We start from the raw sequence: 18,199 nt of genomic DNA, 5'->3' as shown, positions 1-18,199 counted from the left end.
CCAAATGATGGGAAATCATGAGCAGTCATCCTCTGCTCCCCTCTACTCTGCAAGGCACAGTTTTATATGAAGCTATTGCATCCCTGCCAGCTGTCTTCCTTCCAGAGCTGTCTTTATATTACACTGATTTTTGGTCCAGCTCTTCTCTCTATCCTCAGCCATCCAGTCCCAATTCCTCCTTCAAGTAGCTACGTGTCTTGCCTGATTGTGTCTTTGAGCTGTTTGCTGGTACTGACTCCATCAGCTCAGTGTATAAAAACTGAGAGTGGGAAGGCTGCTGCAACTGGGTTTAGGTAACCCAATCAGTCTGTTAATTCGTGTCTTGCTCAGAAACTTTCATACCTTTGATCTCCCTGATATGTGTTTCCTTTAGTACTTTTGAGGTGGGATAATCAGAACTGCACTTTGCTTACGGGGTGGTCATGTTTTCTCTTTTGGTCTTCTCCTTAAATGCCTACCTCTGTAGTAGCGGAGTAGTACAACTTCAAACAACAGCAACCACTTGCTCCCTGAACAATAATTTGAGATTCAACTGGCTTCACTCATCCCTGTGTCACTAAATTGGCTTCACTTGTCCCTGTGTCATTTAATTGTCCTGGGATTCTTGTCTTTGGTATGTCAGCAAAAGACAAACCTAATCTCACAAGAGATTTACCAGCACTAAGATAGATCAATGAAAATGGAATTAACTGCCAAAAATCACTGTAAAATACTCCTTTTTTCGTGTTTTTGCTTTTGTGTGTGTGTATGCGTGTGCGTGTGTTTATGCAGTCTTTAACAGTCAAATTCTGTTAAATTGCATTGTAAGAAAACAGACAAAGTTACTTGGAAGGGTGGTGCTCTCATTTAATGTACAGTAAATTCACGAATACAAGCCGCACTGAGTATAAGCCGCATCTCTGGGTGTTGGCAAATATTTCGGTTTTTGTCCATAGATAAGCCGCACCCGAATATAAGCCGCTCTGTCGTTCGCAGCGAGGACCCGCGTGCAATTAGTAACAGAACCGCGGGAGGGCGGGGTTTACTGGCTGAGCTAAGGCTGTGCAGGCTCGGCCCGCTAGGGGCCGCTGCCGGGGCCAGGTGGCCCAGCCCGGTGCTGCCACTCGGGGCCGGCCGCCGCTGCCACTGGGCTCGGTCACTCCGGGTCGGCGCTGCCCCGCGGTGGCAGGCAGGGACGGAGCTTCCCCCACTCCTACGGCAGCGGCGGCGGGCGGGGACGGAGCTTTTCCGCGCCCGTGGCGCCGGCGGCGGGCGCGGACAAAGCACCCCGCCTCCTCCCCGAGCCGCGGCAATGGCTGCATGAGGCTCCCCCCCCCCTCCCCGGGCCGCGGCAATGGCGGCGCAGGGCCCCCGTCGGCTCCCCGAGACGTGGCAATGGCGGCGCCCCCCCCACCCGTCCTCCCCTGGGTTGCGGCAGAGGAGGGAAGAAGAGAGCTCTCCCGCCTCTCTCCCCGCCCCCCGTGCTGCCTGCAGGGAGCCAGGGCAACACAGTAACACTGTAACAATCGCGGAATGCCGGCTTTTACTGGCAGGTGCTTGGCTCTGCGCCCTGGCTGGCATGTCTGGGGTTGTAAATGTCAGAAAATTATTCACATATTAGCCGCCCCCAACTATTAGCCGCACTTCCGGGTTTCCACCAAAATTTTTGTCAAATTGCTGCGGCTTGTATTCGTGAAATTACTGTACTTTGCTTGCTGCTGACACAACTTTAACATTTACTGTACCATCTCTAATACAGTTAAACATTTCTTTAATGTCTGTTTTGCAGACAGATGGTAAGATGCATGGCTAAATCAGGAATTTGACCAACATCCTAATGCTGAGAGTAAAGAACTAGCAGTTTCCAGGACAAATAGAAACCTATGACTAATGGCATTTGATCTGGTTAGGGAAGAAGCTATTTTTAATTCTGTGACGTTCAAGCATTGATTACTTATGTAGAAATGCTGGGGAAAGTGCTAGGCATAATGTGCCCTTGTTATCTGCAGTTTTGCCATCTCAAAAAACTTCCTTTGCTTCAGAACCTTTGCTGGTGCCCTCTGTTCATGAAAAAAGAAAAAAATCTGCCTGTTCCTCGGAAGTGCTGAAGCCACGATAATTACAAATGCAACCTCTCAGCTTCACAGCTTTTGAAAAAGAAAAGTCATGGGCAGTTTCACCTGAAGGACATGTGTGATGGTAGAAGAAAAGGGTTCATCTTTGCACAAACATTTCATCAGGGAGTTGTTTGCTGTCCTCAAAAATATTTCTCTCTAGAAAGATCATTGTTACTCAGCTTCTCCGTGCTGCTTTGGCCAGGTTTGCAGAAGATGCTGGTAAGACTGTAGAAATGGCTATTCAAAATCTACACATTTTAGTGAATTTGGCACTTAGAATTAGTCACTACAAGATACTTTCAAAGGTGCAACACAATTTTCCTTCTGTCCTTGTACATAACTCTGAAGTGTGGATGTATATTTAGCTCATTTCCCAGCATGTCACTTCTTGTTATAAGTCTTGAAATATAAACATCCAATTTATCCTTCTAAAATGCTGGTATATGTGATATTAAGGACAATTTTCTTATAAGTCATCTTCAGTTTAATAAGGCACTGCTTTGCCCTCCGTGACATTTCCACACAGTGGCAAAAAAACTCCAAAGTGAAGTTGTTGGCAGATGCATCGGCAACATTTTGTTTTTTTTTATTTTCAAGCAATTATGCAAGGGAGGACCTGTTCCAGTTCAACAACTACAGATTATGCTCATGACTTGTGGATGACACTAAATGTAGAGAGTCCAAGTGTAATGAAATGCAGGATTCTAGTGGAGAAGCATCAAGTCAAATTAAACAAAAGACTGATGTAAAGCATATCATGTGGGGATGAAAAAGGGAATGTCACCAGGGCAAATGGGAAAAGCTAGCTCAGCAGGACAGATACAGCAGACATTGGCTCCCAGCCAAAGGCAGACTAGAAAGCAAGGATTTTGTGCTGTTTGACATAACATAAATTCCACTTCAGTCTATTCAAACAGAGGTGCTGTGCTGCAGAGACACGGATGACAATTGTACTTCTAGTCAGAGTTGATTTCCCAGCTAGGATGTCATGTTTTGTTTTGGGACATCAAATAAAAATTCAGTGTTGAAAAGAGCAGGGCAGAGAAAAGCTGCAAAGAGAAGGGATCAGATCTGCCTCCTCTGCAGGACTGAAGTATGTCAGTGTTTTTAAGAGAGCTGCAATAACTAAAGAGGACTGGTTAATTCTGCACATTTCCACTGATGATGGTTAAACAGTAACTGGTAGGTGGGGAACAAAGGAAGATTGGTCACCTAACAGGCTGACCCCTGTTATGAGGAATAACCTTCTAATGAGACTCATGTGGCAGCAGTGGGACAGGTAGTTAAGCAGCACTCACACTGGTAGCGACTCTTCTCAAACTTGGGGTCGTTGTCATTGAGGTCGGCGATGAGGACGGTGACCTGGCACACGCCGACCAGCGGCTCCTGCGCCCGGTCGGTGGCAGTGACACACAGAGTGTACTCCCTCTGCTCCTCCCGGTCGAAACTCCGCGTGGTGGTGATGGCTCCTGCGAACACAGACACCTCCTGTTGTGCGTGTCACCTCCTGTCACAGAGCAGGACTGGATCTGCAGAGAGGAAGCTGCACATCTTCTGTGCAAAAGGAAGCTCTGACCGCACGCAACACAACCGTGAAGCCTGATCCTCACTGACCCTGCAATGCATGTCTTGGACTAGACCAACTCCAGTTCTTGTCTCTCATCTCCTCACATGTCATGTGAAACCTTTTTCCTGCTGCCCTGATAGAAGCTCAGTCTGTGTGTCTTGTTATCTCGTGGAGCACAGGACTTTCTCCTTCTCACTGAAGGGTCTCCCTAGGTTTACTCCAGTGGTAGTACAAGTAACTGAACCATTATTGCAGTAATTTCACGGCTATAAGGCGCACCATTTTGACTAAAATTTTGGTCCGAACCTGGAAGTGCGCCTTATAATCCAGTGCGCCTTATATGATGGACAAAGTTGGGAAATTCGCCCCACACCGCGGGAGCCCTGTGCCACGGGAGCCACGGCCACCCCGAGCCAACCCAGAAGTGCGAGCCATAAGCAGGGGAGGGCGCCTGGGGCTGCATTTAAAGGCTACACCAATCTGCAAAAAATGTTTGCAAATTGAGTACCTGCCAGTAAACTCTGCAATCGCGTGATTCCATTACTAATTTGTTACTTTGTTGCATGAGGATACTCACTGCAAAAAAAAAGTGCACCTTATAGTCTGGTGCACCTTATAGATGGACAAAGTTTGGAAATTTGCCAACACCCGGAAGTGCACCTTATAATCTGGTGCACCTTATAGTCATGAAATTACTGTACTTTGAGGAAGAGTCGCACCACAGAAGACACAAGTGATGTGACCAAAGTAACCTCTGCTACAGGAGTGGGAGGCTACCTCATTGAACAGATTAAAACTGAGAAAAAACATATAGTGGATAAATCAAACAAATTTCTCCAAATCTTCTAATTTTCCTCCCTACTAATCAAGTCTCCCTACCTCAGCTGTTTTCTTCTTGTTAGCAGATTTCAAACTGGCCTTCTTGAGGCCACTTCTAGACCTGTTTCTCTACTATACTCAGAGTTCTTCTGCCCTGTTGTAGTCCTTTCCAGTCTCCTGCAAAGTCCTGGACATAGCAATATCCCATTTTCCTATTTTGACTAGAAACATCAACAACTATATAACATCTTCATTTGAAATAAATCATATATTAAGACATTGTTGCCCTGTTCTGGTATGAGGGTTTCACCTGCAGTGCACTGAACCTCCTATTTGTGCATGAGATGAGAAATAATTTTTCACCACATTACAGGGAAGAATAAACTTGTAAAAATCACACTTTTTGCTCTGCATTTTTATAGCTACCTTGATCCAAATAGGAAGGTGATACAGAACACATTTTAATCTTCTTATTGAACTGGGCTTTGTTTCTCTATTTCACTTGTATTTGGGGCCCCCAATATAAGAAGGATGTGAATCTGTTGGAGTGAATCCAGAGGAAGGACATTAAGATGATCAGAGGGTTGGGACACCTCTCCTGTGAAGACAGACTGAGTTGGGACTTTTCAGCCTGGAGAAGAGAAGGTTCCAGGGAGACCTTACACCACCTTCCAGTACCTGAAGGTGGCCTACACAAGAGCTGGAGAGGGTCTGTGGGCATGTAGTGATAGGACAAGGGGTAATGGCTTTAAACTGAGGGAGAACAGGTTTAGATCAGCAAGAAATTCTTTCCTGTGAGGGTGGTGAGACACTGCCCAACACAGGTTGCCCAGAGAAGTTGTGGAAGCCCCATTCCTGGAAGTGTTCAAGGCCAGGCTGGATGGGGCATTGGGCAAGGTGTAGCTGTCCACAGCAGAGGTGTTGGAAAAAAACGATATTTCAGGTCTCTTCCAACCCAAACCATTTTATGCTACTATGATTTGAATCACTGCAACCTTAATCTAATCTAATCTAATCTACATGGCTATTTACACACCCTGAGCATTTCCCAGTGTTCATCCTATAAACTGTCACAGTTACATTGTTAAGCATGAGCCCACACGGACATACTGATACAGCAGCATTTTCATTCCAGCACAATGTCATTTTCACGTTTTCTCAGTGACCTGAAGCTACTGACCTGTGTCTGGGTCAATGCTGAAGCCCAGGGAAGCTCCGTCTCGGTGCATGAGCCCATACTTCACCTCTCCATTGATGCCAAGGTCTGCATCATAGGCTTCCACCTGTAGCACATGCGTGCCTGGAGGCTGATTCTCCAGAACCCAGGTGCTGTCACTGTAGTAAGCGCACTAAAAACACACCCAAACATCCGACCCTAAATATTACACAGAGGCAACATGAATTTGCTGCACAGTGTCAATATTTTTTTCCAGAGAAAAACTTGGAAGAAAATCACTACTATTACTTATGCACACAAAGAAATCAACCTCTAAGGGAGAGGAAGGAGAAAGGAGAACGAAGACTTTACACTTCCTCTATGAAGAAAGCTGACTGCTGTTCACTTACAAGTTCATTCTGCTCTGCACTCACAGACCCTTCAGCCCACCAGCAATCACCAGTAGCTATGGAGACTCTATTACCCCAGTTATAGCTTAGATGGGAAAAGAATCTCTGCAGAAAGACATCTTACCTCTCTGAAGACAGGTTTGTTGTTATTAATGTCATTAACTCCTACAATAACCTCAGCAAAACTGCTGAGACGAGTGGGTCCCCCCGAGGCGTTGTCATCTATGGCAGTGACATTCAGGGTGTACTGTGGTCCTTTCAGTCTGGGGGGTGGGTTTCTGCGGAGTTTAATGATACCTGAATTTGGAAACATAAAGTGTTATGCTAATTTACTGTGCAAACACACAAAATCATGCGAGCATCACTTTTCTCTGTCACTGTATTGCTGGCTCAGTTTGTATTTTGGTTGGAAAGCACAGGAACCTGTCATCTCAGTCTGCACAGCCTTGGACCAGGATCCCAAGTTTTGGTTGATAGCTGAAGAACAACCATCATATCAAAGAACTAATCCTCACTGATACAAAACATCCCCATTTGCGGATTACATAAATATGGTGCTTTCTTCTGGCTTTTGATATACAGGTGGAGCAGAGTCAATAGAGATTAGAGAGTAAATAACTGTGTTCTTAAACCTCTTTCCTTACCTTTCTGGCTATCCAGCTCAAAGTTGCCCTCCTCATTGCCTCCTGTAATCAGATAAAGTAGCCCATCTCCATCAGGGTCCTCTGCCCGAACAGTAGCCACCAAGGTGCCGGGACCAGCATCTTCCGAAAGGAAAGTCCTGTAACTGATGGACATAAGGGAGCAATGGCAGCACACAAAGTATCAGAATAACCATGTCAGCCTTCAGCAAGATTATGCACTCTTTATGAATGGTTTTTTAAAGTTTTGGAATCTTAAATTGGTTTAAGGTATGACTTAGGACTTCTTTGTACAGCATAGGGTACTTATTTTAGGATTGCAATCCTGTACTTTTGGTATACATAATTTTGAAAGATCCTTCGGAGGATAACAATTTGCACATTATACATTGTACTGTCAAACAGGATCACATGTCTCCTAAAGTTGAGAAAAAGGACTGGTATCTGCCATGCAGTGTTTCTTATGTCCCTATAGATTAATGGAAAGCACCAGATAGTACAGAGATTAATGTAAAAAACTATTTAATTTTGTAAATTAATATATGCATGCTTTGTATTTAAAACATGTTCCTACTTCAAAATTGCGCAAAGAATAGAAATTGCACTGATCAGGGACAGGAAAGAAAAAGGAGTCTTAAACAAGCAGGGGCTCATGAAATTAACTTACAATACAATCTGTTGATGCTAACATTAAGTTTTAGTGTTTGCTAACTACTATATTCATTTGTCAACTATTTATACGTGGGAAACCACTGTGAGACTTAGGAATCAAGGCAGTCAAAATCATTCCCTGTATAGATAGGTCTTTGATTCATTCTGCTCTTTTTCTATAAAGTCAATATACTGGTATCACAAATGAAAATATATGATGTAGAAATGAAAGTCCAACTCCTAAAGCCTTTATACATAGAAATTACCCTTCAATTTTACCAGTGCATGAAACAACAAGCGATCATTTAATCAAGTGCTGTTAAGGTTACATGTATGAGCAGCATCTTTTAAAGCCCAGGCAGGGTTCAGGGTGCCTTACAGGGGCTGGGAGAAGACAGGAGCCTCGTCGTTGACGTTGGCCATTCGGATGCGCACCGACGCCGTCCCCGTGCGAGGGGGATGTCCTTTATCGACAGCTATCACCACAAACTCGTACATGTGGTTTGCTCGCTCAAAGTTCAGCCTCTGGTTAGAATTGATGACCCCGTGACGTGTGATGGAAAAATCAGTGCTCTGGATGAAGTAAGAGATCTCAGAGTTGGAGCCAGAGTCGCAGTCTGTTGCAAGCACTGTTAGAGAACACATTTAACAGAACAGTCATTCTGCAAAGGAGATTTATTTATGCTGTTTCCCAACTCTGTTTTTATCAGTTTTTGAGAACAGGCTGTTTCATCCATAAAAGTGCTTTTTTTTTTTTTTTTTCTTTTTTTTGTGGTTTGAGTCTGGGAACTTAGCAGGATTGGGAACTTAGCAGGATGCTGGGAGTGAGAAATCAAAACACTCCCCTTTACTTCCCTTTACTCCAGCCTGATTGCAGACAGAATTTGCAAGGGAGCTGTGATCCCAGCACTGCACAAAATGCTTTGTACAAATAGCAGTCAACACTGCTAATTAGCGCTCAATCAGTATGCATGTTGGTTGAACATTATCAGTCATAAACTCATTCCTCACTCTTTCCAGGAATGCCATATTCAAATTTAATTAGCTCCCAGCTAGTTATATACTTTTTAATTACCTGGCGCTTCAAGGTATGAAGAGTGATTAAACATTCCTCCCCAGTAAGCGTTTATTCAGTATGTTGAGTGTCCCATCTGCTCAGAAGCAACAAACCGGCACAACAAAGATCTGGAGCTCACAGCATAGCATCAAAAGTGATTTTTAAGAGAGGAAGCTCACCTCTCCAATAACCTTGCAATTTTTCTAGCCTAACACTGAGGCTTCACATCATACCCACACTGGTAATAAACAAACTCCTTATTCTACCAATGGGATCCAGATGCAGCCAGGCATCACACAGCCCTCTGGAAGCAGAACAGTGATTGCAGTGCCTGGACACCCCAGCAAACTGCTGCAGCATCACTGACAGAGGGGTGGCAGAAGCAACCCATCACTATCAGAATATTAACTCAGAGCAGGAAAGGAGCAGAGAATGATTTCAAATGTACACTGAAGAACTGTTCTACTTAGCTGCAAAAAATTTCAACTACATCTGCCTGTGGAAAGTTACTCATCTTTGTTTACAAGGATATTTAGACTGGTTGTAACATTTTGTTTAAAATCTCTCCAAATCCTGCTGTGAATAAATGTTTGTGTGTGTTACAGACTACAAAATCAAGGGCTTTAGAGTTAATCACTCTCTTGCTGCGCTGACAGACAAAATACATTAAAAACTCAAGACTAAAATGACAGTGATTTAAATCTGTCAAATATAGAGGTTAAATGTTGTTTTTAGAAAGGCATGCAGAACGTCAAAAACTTATTTGATTTGAAAAATTCTGATTTAATCTACAGTCATTAGTGAGCCATTGTAACCACTCACAAAAACACGTTCTATGTACTAAACGATATGCTTCTTTTCCCCCAGATGCTTGCTTCTTTTCCTCCAGATGTTTTCTGGCAAATAAGGAATGTGGCTCTTCCATGTACATGACAGAAACATGCCTTACTTCCCAATAGCAAGTGGGAATTCTATTCCTCTCCATTTCATTCCATCCTGGAAACCGGTGTGCATTGCAAAGGATATCTTAAGGATCATGTGCCAGCCACAAGCAGCTCTGTGCTGTCTTTGCATGTGTTCTGAACTAGCTTAGCTCAAGCTAACTCTGGTTCAAAAGCTGACTGGGTTGCCAGCCACAGCTCCAAGCCCTGCTCTGCTGGCACAGCGATGCAGCTGAAGGCTGAGGGCCCTTCTGGGACCACCCTCCGTGCTTCAGACTTCGAGTGTGCTAAAATAAAAGCAGCTGATAACTGAAACCTACATTTGCATCATCCACAGTTTTAATAAAAGCATGTACTACAACACCTTTTTCACTGCCACCAACAGCTACAGGCATACCCAGAACGGCAAAAACTGTCTCATATTTGCATTTATTTTTGTTTGTGGTTCATTCTGAGACTGCAACATCCCACCCCTCAAGGAACTACAAGAAGGGTAAGAGCTGTTTGTCTTTTTTTTCCTGATGTACTTGCTTTGGCAGTCAGAGTTAGTGGCTGCAAGGAAGCTGTACCTTGTGCAGGATAAGACCTGTGCCACTAACAGCCCTGCTCAGCCCTTCTACAGCAGGTGAGTCTTCACACACCCATTTCCACTGACTGTCACCATATTTCCATCTCACACTTTATTTTCTAAGACGGCTCTTTCTCTTGCAATGTACCCCATGTGGCAAGACGACAACACAGGATGCAATTCCACAGCTTTGACCTCCTGCTTGCTTTGGACATGGGGCATACATTTTTTCCCCCACAAGTGGAATTTTGATGAGCTTTACAAGTCCTCTGGACAGAAGAACATTCATCTCTTTAAGGAAAATCACATGCTTAGCAATTTTAGAATGTGGTTATTCTGACCAATTTCTTTCTTCTTAAGAGCAATTAAATCTAAAAATTAAGTATGACAAGCTCTGAACTCTCTTAGCAAAAGTCTTAGCCCCCTTACACAAGGGAAGCTAAGCTTCTTATCACCTCTGCAACCTGCAAGTTCAGCTCCAGCTTTGGGAAATTTACATTTTGTCTTCTTGCTAAGTCTTACCTTAGCACATACTCATTTCTCAGGGTTCAGACCCCCTGAAAGTCTTTTATCACAATACTATTTTAGCCTCTAAAAATGTCAACTCTGTACTCAGGGTTTATACACAAGTGACACATGGCCATGTTAAAAACACCAAACATGGGATGATAACTGGTAAGCCATAACCATAAATATAAGTTCACAGGATTTCAAAACATTTTTCGTTTAACACTTTGCAAATCAGTTATACAGCATTAATGCCTATTTGACAAAACTAGTTGCCCATTTTAAAAAGCTCTGTTTTTTTCTTAACACATTAAGAAAAACTAATTGTAGCTGCTTCTGGGACACAAAAAGATTACCAAGATGAGTTGAAAGATGGCTACCACATTTAAAGGAAACTAAGCCACTTCTTGTCAGCTGCTTTAACTGTCCTTGGATACCACAGGATTTCTCCTTGAGCACAATACAGTGATTCTCACCTGAAGACACTCACAACTCTACTTCCAGGATACCTAAATGTCATCCACAGACTGCCAGGAAAGCTGCCATCCACATCTTACAAAGGCAGTGCCTGTGGAAGAGAGCACTTCCTCATGGCCACAACATGGAAACGCAACAAACCAGCAGGTCTGTGGCAGGACTGAAATGAAAGGATGGTCCCCACCTTGCAGAAGAGACGTCCCAATAGGAATGGTTTCGGGAACGTTGTCTCTGCTGTAGATGGAGCGCTGGAATTCAGGAGAACAGTCGTTTTCATCTGTGATATGGACCATGACCTGAGGAAAAAGGACACATTGAGAATGGATTTTAGCTTCTACACTGCTAAAAGAGCACCTCTTTTGGGACACTGCAGTGACACAGCCAGTGCTTTTGCTGTTGTCCCATCCTTATACCTCTGATGCTATTCATCTCACACTATCCCTGTAGCACAGAGAAGTATTTGGTCCTCCACTCCCAAAATGGGAGGCAAAGCCAAAAAGTAATAACAGGAGATATTTGCAAAGCCTAGATGTGAGCCCAGGGCAGAGCCCAGATTTCTGCCTGTACTAAAATTCCTCCTCCTTTCCCAACATCCTCACCAGCTGGGGCTATCCAAGGATTGCAGACCACGGGTGGGACATGAAGAGATTCATGTACCTCAGTCACACTGCTGAGCATGCTCTCGACTTCCATGGCTCTCAGCAGGAGGTGGTAGAGGTGGTGCTCACTCTCGTAGTCCACGGGGTGGGTCAGGCTGAGCTCTCCACTCTCTTGCCTCACCCGGAACAGCCCGGAGGGGTTCGTCAGGAGAGTGTAGGAAAGAGGCTGGCTCTGGAAAGAAACAGCCTCAACAACTGCCACTCTGCAAGGAACGAGAGAACAACCTTTGCTTCAAAGCAATAACAACAAAAGCTGTCTTCTCAGCAGCTAGAGGAGGAGGATAGGATGAGGAAAGGTGTCTTGCTCACTCTCATCAATGCTTGGCTCAGCTTTGTATTCAGACTGGAAACCCCTTTTGCTACAGGGAGCCCATCTACCTTCTCTTCTCTCGCCAAACTTATTCACTGATATAGCAGTGCTGAAATAACAAGCCATTTCAACCCCCACTGACACTAAAACATCTTTTTCTTCCCTATTTTAGCCTTTTAAATACATGACAGCAGTTTCTGGTTTACCCCAGTTTCTCAGTTATTCATAAGCAAGTGACCTGCTATACTTCTGAGTTTCTCTGTAGTTCTATATTCAGAAAAGAAATGGGTTCAGACATGGATGAGAAAACCATGGAGCACAGGGCTTTCCAGATCCTGCTGTCCACCTTGGCAGGACATCAAATAAATGTTTGCCTCCCTACTGTGACTTATGTTTTGAAGCTCCACCTCTCACACCAGTCTTTCACCAGCACAATACACTTTTAGCTCATCTCACTAAAAGCTCCTGGGAAGTAGAGAAATTTCCCTCCTCCTTCTCATTCAGTCTCTCTTAAGGATTAGTGGCACATCTCCAGCAATTTTTCCTAGGTCATCAGTTTATTTTGAGGTTTCCTGCTCCTTAGAGGCCTTATGGCACTGTTCCACCTGCTCCTTAAAGCCCATTCTGCTCTCAAGTAGCTGAACAGTGACAATAAACCCAGAGCCTGCTTGAGAGCATCTCCCCACTGTGACTTGGCTTAGCTACTCTTCAAGCAACAGCAGAGCCCCTTGGGGATTGAGCTTTATCTATTTGTACTTCATACTGGTGCTGTTATCTCAAGAGTCTGGCAATGACTTGTCTTTCTAGAAATTCATATACAAGTCAAACTGGACAGATCTGGTTAAATAAAAGACTATTTTTCAAGCATTTGTTTAAATCACCAGGGGATGCATAGCCAGTAGTTTGGCTGTTCTAATCCATGATGCAATGTACTAAGACCCCAAAAGCATTAAAATAATTCCAGTGCCCAGACTACATCTGATGTATGGAGACTCATGTCCCACTGGAGACTCTGAAACATCAGGAGAGGTGTAATTTCTTTTAGAAAACACAACATTATTTTTAAAGTGTAATAGGCAAATGCATATAATGTAGCTCTGAGAAGCAAAACCACAAAAGTTTCACACTACTGTGCTCTGTGAAGCTCCTCTCAGACTGCAGGGAGGGAGCCACCTAACCAAGCACAACTCACTTTTCTCCTGCTGGAGTGTTTTCAGGGACAAACACACTGTAGGACATGTTGGTGAACTGTGGAGGTCGGGAGCCTGCCAGGATGGAAACGGAGGCGTAGGGGCTCTTGTTGCCGTACTCATCAGAGGCTTCCACAGTAACCACATACTCCTTGTTCCATGTCAAAGGCAAGCCAGTCGTCATGATCATGCCAGTGTCCTTTTCCACCTGGAATCGCTCCTCACCACCTACCAATACACACAGAGCTGGTCTGAGACAAGCCCCACAGCAGGAACATTTGCACCTTCACCATCTCAAGGCAAGCTATCCTCAACTCATCCACCTATGTCCTTGTCAGCACTTCTTTTTACTTTTCCAGTTGTTCACCTGATCTTTCACTCACACTGTTTTGTTGACCAGTGTAAAAGAGACTAGAAAGAGTAAGAAATGGAGCCTTAAGCTAACAGTAAAGCTGCCAACTTCAAAATAAGCAAAGAAAATGACAGCAAGAAAGATTCCATCCATATAACTTTTATTTACAGCACTTCCAGCTTCTACTTGCTGTACTTGCTGCATCTTTAAGGGCTCCCCAAGGGAAAAATCTACCAATGAAATTCTAAAATGGGAACTTGGTAAAAGACATCTGCCATTAAACAGAATTCCACCCTTTTTTCCAGAGCAGCCCTACCTGCAATGAGGGTGTAAGTTATGCCAGCAGTGGTGTTTCCGTGGCTGCTGCAGCGTGCGACGAGCTGGTAGATGAGAGTGCCCTTGCGCGCCTCGGGATCGACGCGCGCCAGGTACGGGTACGGATACATGCCCCAGGACAGGAGCTCCTCTTCTGGGGCTAGCAGTGTCACGTGGCAGAGGTGCCAGTCATCATCTGCAAAAGGCACACGGATTTCTAGACATGGTCACAAACTGCAGTCAGGAATGTTAAGATCTTATCCACTAGTATCTGTAAACAAACTCAGAAGGAAGCTTCCACTACAAAGGACACGTAGAGATTTAATTATTGTAGCACCCACAGCTGGTCTGTAGGTTAGAGAGGGTTAATGAATGAGGTTTGTTTTGAGAAGTATTCTCAAGGCTGTTGACCTGGAGACTAGGAAGAGAAGAAGAAGAAGATAAGCAAGAAGAAATCTGCAGCTGGGAAAAGTATTTTCAGAAAAGTCTTGAGAAAAACAGAGGCGTAGATGGGTTTTACACCAATGAACATTATGTTGATCTATTGTGGCCAATGAACAAAGTATAAACTGTGTAGAGTGTATAACAGACAGCCAGTTGGTGCAATAAACAGATATTAGCCTTCTGAAGTACAGTGTGCCTTTTGTGTGCCACTCCCACCCCTACAGTGACATTTAATCACAGTATTTTTACCTCTAGGGAGACCTATATTTGAACCCTTTTAAACTCACAGCAAGTCACTAACAGATGCTAAAGATATATTTTAGCTTCTTGAAGAAATTTTCCTGACCACATTTGTGTTCTAAAAGCGGCCTTAAGATTTTACTTCAAATTAAAATGAATGTATTATTGAATGTAGAGAATAAATTTGAAAAAAAGACAAACTAAATGTAGAAAGAGGGGTATGTAGAAAGGTACATAGCAGAAATGCACATTTTCTGCCTGTTAAAAAATGATCACATACTTCAATGAACTGCACTGAGGTTGCAGGTCTGTGAAGGGCTACACCACTGTGAAATGAAACACCCACCCAGGTGTATGTGTGTCTCATACAGGAAACCCTTCATCTCTGCCTTCAAGAAGGCCATTTCACACAGGATGGAAGAACACATGAGCATGTCAACAAAACCAGCACCAAAGGCAAGAAGTAAGCCAGAAATTCCAAACCCTTTTAAGTGTATGTCTCAGGGATGTGATGCTAAATAAAAGGCTGCCCACAGACAGACATTCCCTGACACACCAGCCCTGTACTTACAGGCAGCCTGACCCTGCAGTAAAAATACATGCTAGACAAATTTCCAAGAGATACTCATTCCCAGGAGGGAAAAAAACTTAACTGAAGTTCTGTGGGGTTTTAAAATATCTAAAATAATTTAAGACATTGTTTCCTTAGTTTTTATTAGATTACATGGTTTCTGGTATTCTCATGTACCAGCACTGCATACAGGAGAACATTGGAACATTGTTTCTCTTTTTTTTTTTTCTTTCTTCCCCCTCTGTATTGATGTGTAGCACAAAGAACAACCCACAGCATGAGGCAGTAGCTCGTAAGAGCAGCTGGAGCAGTCTATAGCCAAGTACGAGGGTTGAGAAATACATGTCCTAATTCAGCCACTTACAGACAGTGTTACTTTGATAGTAAAGGGATGAAAACGTGCAGGCATGAGCATTTAAAGATATTTTTGTTCATTCATTGGCCTAATTCAGGCACTTCTAATTTCTGCAGAGACTGAATATCTAGACAAGTATTTCTCCCATTTAGTGAAACCTGGAGAATGATTTTTTAAATTATAATTATACAGATTAATCTTATTATTGTTCCATGTAGGCAATCCAATTGTTAAGTACCAATCAATAACAAGGTCTTAATCCTGCAGTAGGTATTGCAAAACCCACCTAAAATCAGCAGCAAAAGAGAGATTTACATTTGAATAAAGACAGAAAAAAACCAAATTTCACTGAGTTCAGGACAGCATGTCAGGGAAAATGTTTGTGTTGTTCAAATTAACCATAATTTTCTGGACTTTTACAAACACTTCATCTTCCCTCTCTATGAAAGGTGTATTTCAATAGAAACATAGAAGAATTTAGGTTGGAAAAGACTCTAAGATCATTAAGTCCAACCATTAGCCTGGTACTGCCAACTTCACAGCTAAACCTGGGATTCACCATCCCTGGAAATTTTGAAAAAGCATGTGGACATGGCACTTGAGGACATGATTTAATGGTGAACAAGGTGCTGGTGTTAGGTTGACAGTTGGACTTGATCATCTTAAAGGTCTTTTCAAACCTTAAGAATTCTACAATTCCATGAAACCGTGTCCCTAAATGCCACATCCACACGTCTTTTAGATACCTCCAGGGATGGTGACTCAACCACTTCCCTGGACAGCCTGTTCTAATGCTCTTGGCAACCCTTTCTGTGAAGAATTTTTCCCCAAATATCGAATTTAACACTCCTCTGGCACAACTTGGGGCCATCTCCTCTGGTTACCTGGGAGAGGAGACCAAGCCACTCCTGGCTACAGCCTCCTTTCAGGCAGGTGGAGAGAGCAATAAAGCCACCCCTGAGCCTCATTTTCTCCAGGCTGAACACCTCCAGCTCCCTCAGCTGCTCCTCACAGGATTTGTGCTCCAGACCCATCCCCAGCTCCATTGCCCTTCTCTGGACACGCTCCAGCTCCTCAATGTCCTTCCTGAACTGAGGGGCCAGAACTGGACACAGCACTGAGAAGTGGCCTCACCAGTGCCCAGTGCAGGGGGACAATCCCTGCCTGATCCTGCTGGCCACACCATTGCTGGTACAGGCCAGGATGCCATTGGCCTTCTTGGCCACCTGGGCACACACTGGCTCATGCTCAGCCCTCACTGAACCTTGGCAAAATTGTGACACTTAGCAAAGCCTCAGATCACACACTCATGGGATGGGTGAACATGGCAGGACCTCTGGAGATCATCTGGTCCAACTGCTCTGCTCAAGCTGGGCTGCTCAGAAAAATGTCCACAAAGCTTTTGAATATCCACAAGGAGGGAGACCAAAACCTCCCTGGGCAATCCAGTGAACTGAAGTTCCTGGGGCTGGATTTCAAGAAAGACCTGGACCAACTGGCAAGTGTCCAGAGAAAAGCCAAGAGCATAACGAGAACAAACACCCCTCAAGAGAGGTGAAAAGACCTGGAGATTTTCAGGAGACTGCAAGAGACATGCAAATAGTGATATAAGAGGCTGAAGGACTGAGGTATGAAGTCAGTCAGCTGTAAACCAAAAAAAACCTAACTCTCATTCCAAAGGAAAAGAGTGGCATTAGATGTTGGGTGTGGGATTCCTCAGCATGTTTTTAATCACAAAGACAATGGAGCCCTTGACAGTGGCCAGAGAGGTGAGGCAGCATCCAGCACTGAGATCTTTAAGACCTGACTAGACAAATATCTGCTGGCAATCGCTTTGTTGTGACAAAACCTGCCTCTAGGCAGGGGCATGGAACCAGCAAGACTATTAAATCCTTTCCATCACACATTAATCTCCCTGCCCTTCAGCTTTTGCATCTCATTGATTTTTGAGGCATACATGTCCACATGTCACTCATTCCCTTGCAGCTTCAAGGAACTCCTAACACAAACATCCACTGGACTTTGTGTTTTATCTTTGCTGTGTGCTTAAGGGTAAGAAGTGAAAAAAGGAGTGAATGGCAGTCTAGAAACATCCAGCACCACACATGAAAGGAAAAACATGGGATGAAGCCAAACCTGGAGGGGTGTAGTACAGCAGCAGGGGTAATTAACTTCAGCTATAGAGTGGAATATCCTTCTGCAGCTGAGACCTGGCTCACTCCTTCAGGCCCTCAGCATTTATTTCAGATTTCCAGACTTGAAGCTGTTTTCTCCATGCAAGTAAACAAAATCTAACCTGAAGCAACCTGCAAGCATGCTGACAAAACAGTCCAGGTTATATCTGTATAGATCAGAGCTCTAATTCTGGCAAGGCATAAATGGAAGAAAAGATAGTTAAAGAAAAGAGCAGATTTTATCAAATCAAGTCCAAAACCCTAAAAAAAGCAATGTTGAACATGGTCTGGAGATGAACAGAAAGAGCTTTTTTCAGAAGCAGTACTATGATTACAGACATTTTTGTTCTGATGACTTCCCTTTGCACACATACCAGGTGAGAGAAACTCAAGGATTTTAAAGTGTTACAGACACATGGCAATCAGATACTGTGTAAAATTATCACACTGTCTTGAAACAAGTCAGTGAAACAAATCCAGCCTTGGCAAAGTAGTTTTTCCCCAGGAATGCATTGGATTTTCAACTGTCATAGCTGCAAAGGCATTAACAGATCAAGCCTCTGAAATCAATAGTGTTTTATTTTGTTCCTGACACAACCACAGCATCCTATTAAATCAAAATGCAACATCACCCAGTGATTTTGCAGTTCACCCATTTTGTCAATATGAATCATCCACTGCAAGGAAGGAAATAATCAG

General features: G+C 43.8%; 1 protein-coding gene across 1 annotated transcript in view; it reads right to left on the bottom strand.

Annotated features, from left to right (window-relative positions):
- Window positions 1–18,199, bottom strand: part of LOC116999680 (neural-cadherin-like) — a 54,762-nt gene that overhangs the window by 29,162 nt on the left and 7,401 nt on the right. The window contains exons 2-10 of the mRNA XM_033066610.1: window positions 13,718–13,912; window positions 13,052–13,277; window positions 11,548–11,752; window positions 11,075–11,186; window positions 7,720–7,969; window positions 6,693–6,835; window positions 6,173–6,345; window positions 5,663–5,831; window positions 3,395–3,565 (exon numbers count right to left, since the gene is read on the bottom strand). Of these exons, the coding sequence (XP_032922501.1) occupies window positions 3,395–3,565; window positions 5,663–5,831; window positions 6,173–6,345; window positions 6,693–6,835; window positions 7,720–7,969; window positions 11,075–11,186; window positions 11,548–11,752; window positions 13,052–13,277; window positions 13,718–13,847 (1,579 nt within the window). The 5' untranslated portion in view covers window positions 13,848–13,912. The remainder of the gene's footprint in view (window positions 1–3,394; window positions 3,566–5,662; window positions 5,832–6,172; window positions 6,346–6,692; window positions 6,836–7,719; window positions 7,970–11,074; window positions 11,187–11,547; window positions 11,753–13,051; window positions 13,278–13,717; window positions 13,913–18,199) is intronic.

Source organism: Catharus ustulatus, chromosome 1 (genome assembly GCF_009819885.2).
Source record: "Catharus ustulatus isolate bCatUst1 chromosome 1, bCatUst1.pri.v2, whole genome shotgun sequence".
Classification (NCBI taxonomy): Eukaryota; Metazoa; Chordata; class Aves; order Passeriformes; family Turdidae; genus Catharus; species Catharus ustulatus.
Note: the sequence above shows the minus strand (reverse complement) of the source record. Positions and strands in the feature narration are given on the sequence as shown.